Source organism: Crinia signifera, chromosome 7 (genome assembly GCF_055691185.1).
Source record: "Crinia signifera chromosome 7, ASM5569118v1, whole genome shotgun sequence".
Taxonomy (NCBI): domain Eukaryota; kingdom Metazoa; phylum Chordata; class Amphibia; order Anura; family Myobatrachidae; genus Crinia; species Crinia signifera.
Genome location: NC_139223.1, coordinates 135,347,430 through 135,364,388, shown reverse-complemented (window position 1 = coordinate 135,364,388; position 16,959 = coordinate 135,347,430). Strand labels below are relative to the sequence as shown.

General features: G+C 41.0%; 1 protein-coding gene across 6 annotated transcripts in view; it reads right to left on the bottom strand.

Moving 5' to 3' along the window:
- Positions 1-16,959, bottom strand: part of QTMAN (queuosine-tRNA mannosyltransferase) — a 234,959-nt gene that overhangs the window by 167,314 nt on the left and 50,686 nt on the right. For 5 of the 6 annotated variants that reach the window (XR_014450815.1, XM_083153853.1, XM_083153851.1 and 2 more), the window contains exons 3-4: positions 11,240-11,407; positions 3,625-3,798 (exon numbers count right to left, since the gene is read on the bottom strand). Coding sequence is in view for 5 of the 6 variants with exons in the window: in XM_083153853.1 (XP_083009979.1) it covers positions 3,625-3,798; positions 11,240-11,407 (342 nt within the window). In the remaining variant the exon portion in view is untranslated. The remainder of the gene's footprint in view (positions 1-3,624; positions 3,799-11,239; positions 11,408-16,959) is intronic. The other variant, XM_083153854.1, reaches the window with a different exon arrangement.

The window sequence follows — 16,959 nt, the reverse complement described above, 5'->3', positions numbered from 1 at the left end:
CATGGTGGTGGCAGCATCATACTGTGGGGATGTTTTTCAGCAGCAGGCACTGGGAGACTAGTCAGTATAGAGGTAAAGATGAATACAGCAATATACAGAGACATCCTAGATGAAAACCTGCTCCAGATCGCTCTTGCCCTCAGACTGGGCTGACGGCTCATCTTTCAGCAGAGCAAAGACCTTAAGCACACAACCAGGATATCAAAGGAGAACTCTGTGAATGTCCTTGAGTGGCCCAGCCAGAGCCCAGACTTGAATTGGATAAAACATCACTGGACAGATCTGTGCACCAATGCTTCCCATTCAACCTAAAGGAGCATGAAAGGTGCTAAAAAGAGGAATGGGCAAAACTGCCCAAAGATAGATACAGTATGCCATGCTTGTGGAATTATATTCAAAAAGGCTTAAGGCTGTAATTGCTATCAAAGGTGGATCAACAAAGAATTGAGCAAAGGCTGTGAATACTTATGTACATGTGATTTCTTTGGGGGTTTTTTTGTTCATAAATTTGCAAAAATCTCCCAGAAACTTTATGCACATTGTCATTATGGGGTATCGTATAGAGAATTTTGCTGGAAAAAATTGATCTACTCCATTGTGGAATAAGGCCGAACAAGGCCTTAACATAGCAAGATGTGAAAAAGGTGAAGAGCTTTGAATACTTTTCGGATGTACTTTAGATCATCCATCTGCGCTACATTGTGCAAGGAAAGCTGCTTTATGGAATAGTTGATATGGATTAAGAGTGCTAAGGTAGGTGAAAGTGAATAAATTAAGATGAAATTAAAATATAAATTATATAGTAAAAATAATTAAAGTGAAAAGAATAAATGTGAAAATGAAACAAATAAAAAATAAATAAATGAATGAAAAACTATACTGGGAGGATTAAAATTAAAAAGTAAATGTAAAACCAAAAAGGGGGCAATTATGTTTACATCGCTTTTAGGAATAATTGGTGTGCATTAAGAATTTTCAAAACTTACCCTATTTCTATCACCAGAACCGGCACTACCGGGGGCAGCTGCTTTCATCCTACAGCAGCATCCTACATCCTACAGCAGTGCCGGTTCCGGTAATAGCAATAGGGTAAGCTTAGAAAAGTTTTGGGACTCCAATTATTCCTAAAAGAGCTGTGTTAGTTAAGTTTCATTTTAATCATCTTCATTTTTTTTATGGGAGAGCAAGCACCGGCGAGGTCTGCGGGGAGCACAGGAAGTGCGGTGCCCAGGAGTATGGCTGGAGGCTGCACCTGGTTTGCAAGCCTGCCACCGCTGGAGGTCTAAACTGTGTGTGCCCTATCAGCTTGGATCTAAACTGCACTGCTGGGCCCATCCCCATCACTCCTGACTGGGTTCTCCTCTCAGATGGCCTGTCTTGATGGATGGTGACTCGGGGGCTTGGCTTAGCTTTACCAGCAGTTCAAGTACAGTAGGAACCCTAGTTCACCAGACACACACACACACACTATGGAGCTTGTCAGCTAGGGCCGGTGCTTCCATTAGGCAGGTTCAGGCAGCTGCCTATGGGTGCAGGACCTGAGGGGGTGGTCTGCTGTCATTGGCTGATGACGGGGCTGGCCAATGAGAGGGGTTACACAGATGTGTATGGTGCTGTCACGGGTAAGGGTACTATCACAATCTGCCCCTCCTGCTGCTGCCCGCCCATTAGCCCCTGATGCCACCTGCCCGCTATCCTCCTGCTTCAGCCAGCTATCCTCCTGCTGCCGCCCCCGTCCACTAACCTCTTGCTGCCGCACACTATCATCCTGCTGCCGCTCACCCGCTATCATCTTGCTGCCACCCACCCACTATCCTCCTGCTTCAATCTGCCTGCTATCCTCCTGCTTCCGATGCCTGCTATCCTTCTGCTTCCACCCGCCTGCTATCCTCCTGCTTCGGCCCGCCTGCTATCCTCCTCCTTCCGCCCGCACATTGGCCTCCTGCTGCCATCTGCCCGCTAGCCTCCCACTGTCGCCTACACGCTGTCCCCCTGCTGCACGCTGGCTCCCCTACCAGTGCCTCATGGATCTATACAGCAGGGGGGCCAGCGGCGCCTATGACTGATCCAGATGGGAGAAGCCAGACGAGTGTTTCTCTCTTAGGTCAACAGACAGAAGCATCACGCACTGGTCTAAAGCAAGTGGGAAAGGTGAGGGGGGGGGGGTCCACCTGACCTGACCAGCAGAATATACACACAGATAGGTAGATAGATAGATAGATAGATATGAAGCAATCCAAGAGATTGCTTCTGCACCAGGGGCAAGTTGGAGGGTCTGGTGCAACGTGCATCGAACCGCTCTCAGTCACCTACAATTTGGGTTCTTTTTTTTCGATGGATTGCTGCAATCATAGGAAAAGAACCCAAATTGAAGGTAAATCGTCCACTGTATGGGGGGCCTTCAGTGTATATGTGGTAGAGAATATAGAGTGTAAGCTCCAGAGAGGCATGGACTGATGTGAATGACTTGAGCTATATAAAAAAAAGTTAATAAATAGTAATTAAATTGTGATATCCATTTCTAGGATTAAAACTAATCTACTAAACTGGAACATAATCAACTATATTTAAAAAACTAAGAAAGATAAAAAAAAGTTTACCATGAATTTTTTTAAGACTAAAAGGGGTTAGGGATAAAGCAAAACTAAAATTAGAGGTCAGACATAGCATAAAATAAATCACCTTAAGTTCTTTAGCCTTGAGATTTTTTTTTTTTGTATTTTATTTTGCATCTCTGCAAAATTATGCATTTTAAAAAGACTGCAGGCAGGGAAATGATTGTCAGTCATGCAAATAATCACTTACTTACACTATATGCGTTTGGTTTGGATAAAGCAAATTACCATTTGAAAATAACTCAAAAAACACTCTGGGCTAAGAGCTCGCTTTATAAATCTCTGTTTGGCCACAGCAATCCTTAACCTTTTTCTTCTCAATTTCCACTCAACTAGTTTTAGAGGAGTTGTGGAATTCGTTAACAAAATGAACTTGTGGGTTTTCCATGTATTATTCAAAATAATTAGAAAAAGGTAATGCAAAAAAAATATATATTGCAAGTCCATTTGGAGATGTCAGCAATCCAGCAAACGTCTGTGTATACATGTGCCAATATACACATTTATGAATATTCCTTCATGAAATACAGTTTTAAAAAGTTCACAAAGAACATGAATCTTGCAAATCCCAAAGAAACAACACTCATAGGTGGACATTTAAAGGTTACATAAATTCATAACTTCTGGCACAAACAATAGAGTTTCTTTAAAAACTAGATCACATAGTGTCTGCAATTTGGCGGAGTTTCAGGGGCAGCTCGTTGCTATTTATCTCTAACAGAATAACAGAGCATTATAAAACTATGCAGTTGTGTTGAATAACCAACAGTAAGGGCCTAATTCATCATATTTAGCTTATCAAAAATGTAACATACCATATCAGACATAGACAAAGATTTCTTTATAACGGGCATCGTAAATGCATTGTAAGGAATCGGGCCCACTCTAGGTTTGTTCCCAGGAGACCAGATTATTATTAAATATACACAACACACACTAGATGGAATCTCAAATATGATTATAGGAAAATAAACAGATCTCAGACAGTAAATGGTTAATGAATACTTACCGGCTGACGTCGGGAAACCGGATGGGAAAGTGGACGACCTGGCTTTTTGGTCGGATGATCTGTTCTAGATCCTTCGGACGGTGGTCTGGTATCATCTTCAGGAACTTGTTGATTGAGGTTAGGAAAGACTCCATATTGAAGTTGGAGTTAAACACCACAGTGTCTGCTACTAAACTGAAAATATATGGCTGGAATTACATATGACTCAAACTTGCATCATTTCCTCTTATATTTAATGTTCACATACTGTACCCTCCAACCTGACTCCTTCCACCAAGTTAAAAAAATGCACTATTCCTGGAATTCCCACTACCTTTCTATTACTCTTACCTGCATTAAAAACCCTTCTGATTAACAAAACAGGTGAGTGCAAGCAGCAATTAAAGTCTGTACCTGGTCAAAGATCATGTTGTAGGACAGTAATGGCTAACCTTGACACTCCAGCTGTTGTTGAACTACACATCCCAGCATGCCCTGCATCAGTTTTAACATGGCCAAATAGTAAAACTGTAGCAGGCATGATGGGATGTGTAGGTCAACAGCAGCTTGAGTGTCAAGGTTAGCCATCACTGTTGTAGGATCTGCTACTAGTTCCTGACACTGGTTAAAAAGGGTTTGTAAATTGTGGAAAACATTTTGTAGGCTTAACCATTAGAAATAAGTCTCAGTTTAATACAAAATAGTGACATTGCTGAGGAGTCTCAAGTTTGGTATAACCATGTTAACAAACGCTGTTTAGCCAGAGTCAATGTTACATACAATTGACATAGTAGATCTTCAGTCATGACACACCTGGAGACAGGAATCCTACTTATAGACTTGCCCGTGTTGGAGATATCAATCTTATTCTTTATTTTTAAAAGGAACAACGTTTCTGCAGCACCATGCAGATTGTACACACAGTGACAGTAAACATGAAATCAGTGGAACAGTAAATGCAAAATGACATATAATAGGACAATACAGAGCAGAGAACTGACAAACTAGGTAGGACGCAGATCTAGAGAAAAGGAATGAGGATTCACTGGGTGAAATGTAATAGGATGAGAGATTCAGAAAGTGAGAGATTTGGTAAGAAATCTCCAGTTTTTTTAAAGCGGTAATCATTTACACTTCAAAATTTGCAGTGTAAATGATTGCCGCTTTAAAAAAAACTCTCACTTTCTGAATCTCTCATCCTATTACATTTCACTCACTGTTTTCTTAGATGGCAAGTGGAGGCAAGTCAAAGTGAGAGGAATTAATTTCAGCACTCAATGACTGGCAAATACACACAGAATACTAGAAGCACAAGTTAAGAGAAAGGAGCACTGTAAACAAGGATAGTACTGCGGAGGATTGCAGCCCCCAACAAAGAGTAAAATTCACCATCCAGTTCAGTATCCATGAAGCCAGATGCAGTCAGTGACTATAAGCGGACATGATTTTCTATTGGATGTCCTACCTGTCAGTCAAAGACACATATGGCATTCACATTGGAAAGAGTTCCTTCCTTTACAAGGCCTTCACCGACTGCCTTCAGAATCCAATTAAAGCTTCTCACACTAACTTATAAAGGCCATCACCCATTCCTGTCCCATTTACATCTGAGATCTTCTCTCTCTTTACACTCCCACCTGTCGTCTTCACTCAAATGCCTGCCACCTCTCCTGCTTATTGCTTACTTTGTAGCAATACTATCTTCTATTGGGACCCACTTCTTCATCAAACCCAGATTTCTCTCAACCTGACACTCCGTTCCACACTCATGGTCTCTTCTATGTTTTTCCTTCCCTTAGGCTATCTTCCACTCCATACTAACCCACTGAAGCTTCACTGTCAGCTGATGTAGCACTATTTATATACCATAAACTCATCCTACATTGTCTCGCATTGTAAGTTGCTGTTCTTCTTGTTTTGTTATTTTTTTATGTACTTTGATAGGTGCTGCAGAATGTATATATCTTGGATTACCCCCCCCCCCCCCCCCAAAAAAAAAAAAATGTAACAGCTGCATAATATGGAGTAGGTGAAATCAGGGAGTCTCCAGCGAAGCGCAGGGGGTTAGGCAACTATGGAGTAGCTGGTATAATACCTGTACACCTGTAGAATAGTGCTTGCTAGAGGCAAGCACTATGTATAATACCTGTAGTGCATACTAGATGCACTGTGGAAGCTAATAGCACGCCACCCCCTTCCCGAAGAAAGTGCAGAGAACAAAAAACATCTAACTAAGGTTTACATAGAGGAAAATATTGCAGGTAGGTTTAGCAGCACACAATCTTTCCAGCTACATTTTTATTTCCTGCGATAAATTAAAAAAAGGACCCTTGCTCTGTTATTCTATCATAATTGCAACAATTAACACAGTGTTAGGTCCTGTAAGCCACTTACTGAAGGTTAAGCGAGTCGATGATTACTTAGCACAGTGACCAATAAGCAGACATAACACTAGTTTGTGACATGCGTGAGCCGTCATATTTTAGCTCAATACAGCTTACATAAAGAAATATTCCTGAGTAATGGCTTAGCAGCTTGTGAAAATCATGTTACTTCCCTGTTAAAGGTCTAGAACATTACTTAACTCCATATGAAGCTATAACTGTTAAACTGATGCTGATATGCTTCATTGGACATAATGGAGCAAGAGAGACGTCTTATGTTCGGGAATTTATCAAAGTGCTTCCTCACACTCCATTATACAAGATAAAGGAAGCTGACCTCTAATTTTCCCTTTTCCACCCACTGAAGCGATTGTATTTGCTACTGTCCATCCATTGATATACATACAAGAAAGTTAAGGATTGGAGTACAAAACAGTACAATAATTGCAAAATCTGCAGAGAAAAAAAACTGACTAGAAAGCAAAGATTAGTAACATTACAGACACTGAAACGGTGCCCATGCATGTTGCGATTTGCCCGTGCGATGCAATCATATTGCACAGCACAAATATGTACAGCCCATACTTTTTATACTAGATTGTTATCTGGCGGCTGTCGCACCTGCAGACATGGACATGCAAGCTTTTCACAAGCTGGTGCATACATTGCTGAGAATGGGGTGTGCAAGCGTTCCGACAAGCGTTCAGACATGGCGATCGGCGCGCGGGAGCTGCTCAGATGAGGGCGCCTCCATCTGTAGTGCAAAAAGTACAGAGCACATCGCTCTGTGCATGGGCACCTTTACACAACATAACTTGCTAGAGACACTTTCACAAATGCCAATGGTTAGCAAATAGTGTTTCTAGGTACCCTGGGGTACCATAAGAGTCTTGCATGGGTGCCTAAAGTTGGTGGTTCAAGACCAAATCTAATTATTTTTGGCCAATGTGATATGCAAAACCTGTACCTTGTGGTTTGCCAATCATAAGACACATTGACAATCAAAATCAAAAGTTCATTCTAGCACCTGACATTTTTGATAAACCATGCAGTTCCTCTTCCCTGTCTGGGGTGTCGCTGTCTGCTGTGATGTTTCTAGCACAGATCTGGTTTGCATATCAGTGCAGATATACAGACCACAATGTACTAGAAGCACTACAGCAGGCAGCGACACCCCAGGTAGGGAAGAGGAACTGCAAGGGTTTTCAAAGATGGCGGGTGCTAGAATGAACACTATCCTTACCTGAACATTAGGAAGGTAGGTAGGCATAATTTTTAATAACCTTATCAATAACCTTTTTTTTCTAGGGTTGCCGTGAAAAATATGCTAATACTCTAGGGTGCCATGGTTCTAGAAAGTTTGGGAGCCACTGACCTGTGCGAATCAGACCTAATCATTAGCTTGAATGATTTGGGATATTATATCAGCGTATCCACCTGACAGCAGCTCACATAGGCAGGCATCTTAAATATGTGCATGTTAGATAAAGGCTGCGATTAATGCTCTACATGTGACAACTACAAGCGCATATCTATTATGTTAGGACCCCGTGCGTTAAAGAGGATCTGTGTTTTGTAGAACACAGCCTAGAGGGAAACTATCAGTAACTCTGCACATGTTGTTTTGGCTCCCAGACTCCAAGATCTTTTTCTTATAGTGAATAACCAAAAAGAAAATCAATAAATATCAGAAGATGGGCGTACCTGCCAAAGATCCCGTTTATAGAGCAAAACTTAAGTTTATTTGTCATGCAATGTACTCAGAAACTAGGAAACTTTAATACAGTCAATTGAAGTGGACACATTAGACGTTTACTCCTATCAAAAGAATAGAAAATCACTGAATTGTCTTAATGATGAAGGTCTCTTGACAAAACAGAATTATCTGTCGCAATCTTACTGGACCCCAGACTTAAACTTTACTAAATACAGTTCCATTCCAAAACTTGAAAGTTATTTGATGAGAATTCCACTCCGGAAAGTTCCATCCAGTTTGGGACTATTGTTATGGTCACTTTGGTTATTCCTGGTGAATTGAATCCCCTACTTCATGGCCTGTTATTGTTTCAGAAGAACAATTATTGTCCTGGAATTTAACTCAAGACACATTCTTGACTGGGGGGTCTACTTTCCAACTGTTGTCTGTAGACTGTTGTTCTCATTTCCTCTGCCTTACGAAGCCTGTGGATATCCTCTTTTTAGAATTCTCAGTAGTGACAGTTTGCTACCTATCAAAATTTCAACAACTAAAATGTTTGGTCAAATATTATATAATTTTGTTTACTTGGACTACAGTATATTTTTTTTTTTAAGATTTGTGCAGATTATTTGAAAGCAATTGTCGCCATTTCATATTTTGGGGATATGTTATTTCTACCTCTATACTTCAGCCAGACAATGGGTGGTTCCATGTGACTCATGTTAGACTTCATATGAGTTTTTAGTATTTTAATGCACCAAACAAAAATGAAGTTGAAATTTAACATTTCATAGACCTGAGAAAGGTAGTCTTAATTAATGCTAAGAAGCAGGAAAAAATGCAAACAGTAGTTAAATGTTAGTTTATAAGCGTGACAGTTACTTGGACATAGTAATGATGGACTGGAACTGAGGGATCTTATATATTTATTTAAACCAGCACTGCTAATTATTTTTACAATATGATTGTTATACTCTACACTTATAAGATCCTAAACCTATGGTTAACATACAAATAAAAAAAACTATACTTAAAATCAATTTTGACTAATGTTAAATACGAATATGACTTGCATTAGATTTCTGTCCACAATCAAATGGTTATAATTACTCAAATCTGTAAATCCACATTAATTACAGAATGTACTGCAGGCTGTACATATAAAAAAATGGATTTATAAAAGATTTAATTTGGTAATGGCGGTCATTATAATTTCAGGTAGAAAATACATGGAATATTAGCCATTTTTGCATCCATTTCAACAACTTCCATATATGTTCAATATTCACACGCACAGGAAATCAATTTTTAATATGCTACAATCTTTTAGCAGCATAAATACGCTTAAACGTTAGCGATTATGGGAAATATAATTTTTATGTATTGCGCAATGGAAGGATCACATTCTGAATTGGCCTCAGTCTGTAGGTCTAAAAAAATGTAAATGACTAATAGCTGTTCCATTAGGAGCATCAGGGCCTGATTCACATGTGGAGGCAGTCTGGGTCACACGTGCATTTTTGGTAGTAGCATATATGACAATTTATTTTAGTGCTCCAGGTGTGAACTTTCATAAAAAGACAGCCACAGCCAGAATCCACATCACGGCCATCAGGCATCTGAGCAACCCTAAGGTTGGTCAGAATGCCCACCACAGCTGAGCTGCAGGGCCAGAGTCCAGGTCTCAGTCGCTGCCTTAGGTGCTCCCCTAAAAAAACTGCATGCCTCAAACTGACGCTATCTCCACAATGCAATTGGATTTGCAGCACTATCGGGGGAAAAGTGCACAGCAGCCCTGGGGCGTGTGCAGAAAAGAAAACATTGGTCAACTGTGAACAAACTAAAAAAGTACCTCAGACAGGAGTTAACTGTGGGATCCCTTTCTGAATTTTCTTTTAAGAGAAGATTTATTATTTTGGAATAGGTGCTGTATTATCGGCGCAAACAAGATAGAGCCAGTCTTGTGTTTTTTTTAAGCCTAAAATCTTTAAAAAAAAAGAGAGAGAGAGAGAGAGAGTAGTAGTGAGTCGACCAATTAGGGGTAGTACTGGAATAAACTTGTCTGCCTGACTTCGCAAGTGGAGCTCATTCTTCTGTATAGTCAGGGGCTGCCGTAACAACAATTCTGGAGGCTAGGAGGGGTTTAATAAAGCAGAAGCTCATTACTTCTTGCTGGGGTATCTGGTGTAGATGGGGGAATGCTCTACACTAATTGGGGGTCCATGTGCTCAGGTGTTTACATTGATGCCAAAAAATTTGAAACACTCATGTTGACCTTTTCATGGGTCAACCTTTTCCTTGCATCTGATCAGGCCAGTATCAACTTTTAGCAGTACAGTTGATCCACAGGATCCTGATAGGTTGACAAAGTGGAGGTCGATACCTAAAGATCTACATGTATTTGGTCAACATTGGCAAAAGGTCAACATTGTTAAAAATGCAGTGGAGCAAGGCCTCTGACCAGAAGCATGCGAGGGTAGGCACTACACTAATTGTGGGTCTACATGCTTAGGTGTCGACATTGACAACCATGGCCGTAACTAGGTGTGTGTCAGCGGTGCCTTGCCCACAGGGCATCTGTGGCACAAACCTAGTCTGTGGCGTGGGGAGCCCTGATACCCGCTCTGCATTCAGCTACTGCCCAATCGCAACCCTGATACTTGCACATTAAACCCAGGTCTCCCATTATACAGAGGGCAACACGGGTTTAACCCTTCTTATAACCCGGGCCGAATTGCTGGGTTGGTCCATCCAGGTTATAAACTGTTGTGTTTTCACACCACACCTCGACCCAGGTCCATACATCACCAACCTGGCAATAACCCGGGTCCAAGGTGTGATGTGAACGGGGTAAGATATTGACAATGCTTCTGGGAATGAAACCCACACTGTTCAGGGCACAATTTACCTGATTGCACTAATGCATATTGGACTATAGGGTTTCAAAATGACACTAATCAGAGTGAAAAAGAAAAATGGGGGAGGGCGGGGTGAGAGGTGTACATGATCAAGAACAGATATCTAGACAACACTAGTTAGATGTGCACCTCCCCCCACAAAAACACACACACCTTTTTTTTTACTCTGACATCACACACACACACACACACACACCTTTTTTTACTCTGACTAGCTCCATTTTGAAAAACTTCTTCCCTATATGTATTATTAAGACTACAACTATGTTGTTAGAGATAAGTACAGAAAAGGGTCAAGAAGGTGATGGTAATGGTCATTAAAGAGCTGTTAAAAAGTGGAAAACATTCCAGTTTTAAATACGGTTTATGGGAGAATAGTACTACTATTCCTAACTTTTGTTTATTGGGAAGTATAAGAAACAAAACACAATAGGGGTCTTGTAGCAATGTTACATGCTAAAGATTTGTTTCTTCTTTTTACAAAGAAAGAATACAAATTGCCTAAACCACCCAGCAAGGCCCATGTTATTCACGGTCACCAATGAGCTCAAAGACTCCTATGAGGTAGAGTTTGCTGCTGGTGAGCTCACACAGGCCATCAGTAACTTCCCTATACAAGTTACAGCTGTACCTACCATGAAAGGATTTGATTGTAGCCATATTGGAAATCTCGGTCTTGGTTTTTTCGTACAGGATAAACCAGTTGGTTTTCATGGAAATAAAGGACCTTTTTCAGCTTCCCAAGGTCGGGTCGGAGAGCAACGAGTTCTGCCAGGTTAAGCACTGAGCTTGTAAATAGGACCCTAAAATGTGATTGTGACCTGGTTAGTACCAAAGAAAAAGTGAACAAATACTTGCATTTAAAATATTTAAAAAACATACTTCATTGTTAATTATTTAGACACACCCAGGTCAGTGTCCAGTGACATTTCTGTTTAATTAACGCAGTTCAATTATTAATTTATGTATTACCAGTTTCTTATATAGCACACTCAGAGTCTACAGCACTTTACAGAGAATATTTGAACATTCACATCAGAATGCTCCATTAGAGTTTACAATCTATATTCCCTACCACATGTACACACACACAGAGACATTCTAGGGTTAATTTGGTGGGAGCCAATTGTAGGAGATAACTAGAGTACCCAGAGGAAACCTATACTGTATATGTACAATAATTGTTTGTACAAAATAGAAGGATAATGCTCTCCACTGTTAAGGGCCCTACCACTGAGAGATTTGTGCCAGAGATTCATATTGAGAGATTCAGCATCAGAGATTTTCCTTAAACTGAATTTCTCAGATAATGGGCCCACACACAGAGAAATTTGTGCCACAGATTCATAAAGGGAGATTCAGCATGAGAGAATGAAAGATTTTAAATCTTTCACAGAAAGTGTTTAGGCAACTTCAGAGGAATGAAAACATTATTCAAATGTAAATAATGAGTTGGAATAAAGCCTGGGGGAGTGGCATCCTCTTTGGATATAATAGAAAAATAATTCATGTAAACAAAATGGCGTGGGGTCCCTCCCACCATGCATGACCAGACCCGGGCTCTCTGAGCCAGTTCTGGTTTCTTGAATACCAGGGAAAAAATTAAATAAGGCCCCACTATATTCAAGAAACCAGCACCAGGCTCTTGGACCCGTTCTGGTTCCCAAAATACAGTGTACAAAGGTTCTTGAGACGGCCCTGCTTCCCAAAGTGCGGGAGACAAAATGAGTAGGTGTCCCCCGTATTTTGTGTACTAGCACCAGGCTCTACTAGCAGGCCACATGCTTGACAGGGTCCCGTGGCCAAGGCATTACCCACCCTAACTAGTCAGCCCCCTCTCCAGGGCACCCCAGGCCTAGGCTGAAGCCTGGGCAGTGGGTGCAGGGTTGATAGCTGGTTTAAACAGTAATATTGTCCTTTACACAGGTTTTAAAATATTTTATTAAACCGCATATTCTCTCTTCACCAAGGGATACCCACCCCCCAGGGTCGGAGGTGCTGTGGGTGGGGGGGGAGGGTCGGAGGTGCCGTGGGTGGGGAGCGGGTGCCGCATCTCCCGCTCAGAAGGCCCTGCTCATCTGGCAGTGCTACACATGCGGGAGACACGCAGGACCTTCTGAGCGACTGCACTTATTTATCCAATGGGGGCGTTCTGAATCTGCCCATGATTCAGAACGATGGGGCCGCGCATTTAAGTCACTGTGTGAGCTACGCACACACACACACACACACACACAGTGATTTACATGAGTTTTCAGGCATTTTCTGAGTGATTTAGTGAAATCCTGAATGTCGCCCCGTGTGTGGGGCCCATTATGGTCTGGTGTGGAACAATGTTCTTATTTTCCCAATATTCAATCTCTGTGTTTTGGAAGCGGTCAATAAATGCTATCTTCCTCAAGTTTTAGCAGGACAATCCTTTCATCTGTGAGTCCAAGTGTGACCCACTCTACGGGAGCCCTAGGAAGACCTTCTCTGAGCCACCTGCCCAGCAGCAGGGCACCAAGGACAGCCTCCTCCTCCAACCGCCTGCCCACTGTGCATCATTTAACTGGCATCTTTGCTGGGTAACCAATGTCTGCACCTTGGCCTCACAGATTCCCTGCTGTAGGCAAAGATTCTCAGCACAGCAGCCAGGGATGAACTGTTCTGCTAAAACTTGAGGAAGATAGCATTTATTGACAGCTTCCAAAATACAGAGATTGAATATTTGGAGAAATAAGAACATTTTCCACACCAGACCCTAACATTGGAGCGCAATGTCCTTCTATTTTCTATGTATTGCTTTTTTATAGACCTTAACGTCTGTGTGGATATTCAGCTGCCCGCCTCCTGCGCAGTGAATTCTTTGTATTTGTCTGTAACAATTGTATGTAGTTTTTATTAAATGGCTTTTAGTCCACTTCCCCAATCTACAGCTATCTTTAATCCAAGATTATATGGCCTGAGTAAAACATTTATGGTCATTACTCCAATTTACCGGTATAAAACTTTCCTGATATAATCTTCTTAAAACTCAACAATGAGCAGCTACTGATATTTGGCAGCGAGTGATGTTCCTTAATTTCTTTAACCATTTTGATTAACAGTGGACAACCCTGTGTTTTTCCATAGTTGTGGAAGTTGCTATACATAAAAGTGTGTTTTGGGATTTTAAAGCAATTGATTTCTATCAAAAAGAAGAAACCCTATATTTACCCTTTGAGTGCGAAATTAATTTATCAAAAAAGGTGTAAAATTCATCGTAATGACCTGTAATATTTACCTTATATACAGTAGGAAATATAATCTTTTTTTACACATTTTTTATTTGAATTCATAACACATGTGAGCGACGCTGGTATTTTTAGCGGATATTTTGAACATCTCTGTCAGAGATGTTGACACTCAAAGGGTTAAGATTCATATCTTTTTGTACTTTGTAGTACTTCGCATTACGACTAAATGGCATTATTCCCATTGAGTTAACCTTTAATGATTTCTCTGTGTATAAAAATATATATATGGGCTACTGTACGTATACCTTGTTACATGCTCGAATCTATAAATCTCATTAAAACTGGTGAAGCGTGGCATTAGAGAAGCCAGGTATAAGATCAAAAATATGTTATCAATTAATTTTAATTTACCTTAATTGATAAATGTTTCTTCCTATAATCAGTTTGGTATACACTTGCAATAAACACGAAGCACACAGGCTGAATAAATATAATGATACAAGCATCAAAACGCCGTCAGCTATCTGTTCCAAATGATTCCCAGGAAAGACAGGACATTGAGAGCCCCAATGTTTCACACTAAAATGTTGAATAGCTTAATACAAGCTTTGTCATAGCACAAAATCCACAAAGCCACAGTCTCTATTGTTAATGGATGATCTGTGGGGTTTGGAGACTCCTAAAACACTTCCATTTAACACCTAGCGCTGAGGACGATGGGGGAAGTTACGTTTACCCTAATGCAATGCAAGGCAGAAATATATGTCAGTAGTTATTGCGTTTGACATCAACATAAATTTTTCCCCTCTGGCCACTATTTAAGCAATTGGAACAAGGTGAGGTTTATGAAGCCACAGGGCTTCTCCGCAAAGAAAGGACCTGAAGTAATGTGAAGAAATAAGGGAGAGGATGATAATTCCTGACAGCTTCTGTGTCAGCACTTTCTTCCAGGAGAACAACATTTCTATGTTCACAATTGTGCAAAATGCAGAAAAACCTTAAGGTCAATTTAAATACAGTTGTTTAATGTGAAATTATAGCAGTCATTTAAAAAAAAAAAAAAAAAAGTTTTTTCATGACCTGAATTCATCAGAAACAAATTCCTCATACAAAAATTTAAGACACTATGGGGCACTTTATCTCTCCCTTGGGGAGAGATAAAGTGAGAAGAAATAAATTACCAATTATCTCCTGCCATGTTAAAGGCTGCATGTGTACAATGATTTATTGGTTGGTACTTTATCTCTCTACGCTTTATCTTTGCAAGGCTTAGTACATTTGACATTTTATCTATAGATATGGATTATGTGTGTCAAAACACACAAATATAAAAAATCACATAGCACACATTGGGGTTTTATTCAATGCGGGGATAAGTGGCGCTGCCTGCTCACTGTCACGCTTGCCCGGTCAGTATTCAACTGACCACCCCATATACGCAGATTCCCCCCTTGCTCAGTGTTTGGAGTGAGCCGGAAACGGCGTGTGCGGCCGCTAAAACAGCGAGACTCGTGGCTAAATGCAGTGGGCTCCCTGCATTAGCCGCGAGTCATGCTGTTTGGAGGAATCCTCGCCGTCCTTTGACAGCGAAGATTCCCCGGAACGTTGAATAGGGTGAGCGACCGGCACGGGGGTTAAAGGGAGTGGATCGCTTGTTTTCGGTGAGCCCAGCCGTTTAATCCCCTTGCCGGCTGCATTGAATACTACCCTATGAATCCTGTGCATCTGAAATGTCATACCGTACAATAGTAGGGTCACATGTTTAATGCACTCATGTCTATCTAAAAGCATTTTGCGTCAATACATTGTTGTACAGAATGATAAATAATAATGAACTAGTGAACTAAGTAACTGATTTGCAGCACATTCACATTTAGTAGTAAACTGGTTTTAGGACATGTGTCAGCAGTATGCACCCTCTGTATGCATAGGTGTTGCTGGCACAGTCTCCCCGCAACTATCTGTCTATCTGTTGCAGTTTACCAGAGACATCCCATATACTGTATAACCCCTATGTATACACATGCTGTATATGTAAAATCGGTACTTGTTTCCTAGCACGGCGCCCGATTTTACTACGTACTGTGGAAGTCTAGGTACACACACGCCATTTTGTGATAGTATGGCCGCCATTTTGGTTCGCAGAGTTGCGCAAATAAAGTTTCCATACCCGAGTATGCGTGACAATGTGGACCGGAAGAGTAGACATACTATCACATATAAATTCATAATAACACACTTACACGAAATGAAATATAGTTAAAAGGTTTAGAACGCCACACATAGCTTAGTTAGCCCTGCACACACCTGTCTATATCGTGTTTAGTACCGTTCCGTTCAGCTCATTATGCGAAGTATTCCGGTCATTGCGAATATTTCGCAATGTACACTGTCCGATAGTTATGGACATAATCCATATCCCAGAGACAGTTTCTGTTGTAAGTAGTTAACAAAGGAAACTAGATAAAACCGGTTCTTATCCTTGCTGACGCCGAAACCACCGAACAAAGGACTCTTAAAGTTCACTCCCCTGCACCTGGTCAGACCAGGTACAGCGTCTAACCTCCAATCACAGTGGACCGGACATATGATCTCTGACCAATGAGAATGGCCTTTGACCTCCCCTTTCTGACCCTATAAGATAGGCGACCCGGAGCAGGCTCGGTCACTTCGGCACAACTAACTTCCCTGGACCTTCCTACCGGACTATCGCTCATTCCTGAACGATAGTGAGCTCTGACCGGACGGCGCTTCGCATACTAGAGTGAGACGGGTAACGGTTGCATTTCACGGTATTTATCCTTGTAGTATTGTTGGCTGATTGTGTTTTGTATTATTGCATTCTTTCCCCTTAGCAGAGTTTGTTAGTTATTCATTGTTAGTATATTGTATCACTTGTTATACCTGTTTATTCTTATTTCTGTAACCCCCTTTTGTCCATTAGGGACTTTAATACAACCTTTTATATGGAGTCCTAACCTCCTTACTTCTATTCAGTGGTCGTGTCTGGTTATTCGCATAATAGCGATAAGGTACATTGCGGACTCTGTCCTTTAAAGTATATTCGCAGAATTAGAGACAAAGTCCTGCGAAGGGATCTCTTATCAAGGTATTGGTTCTTAAGTGTATAACATACA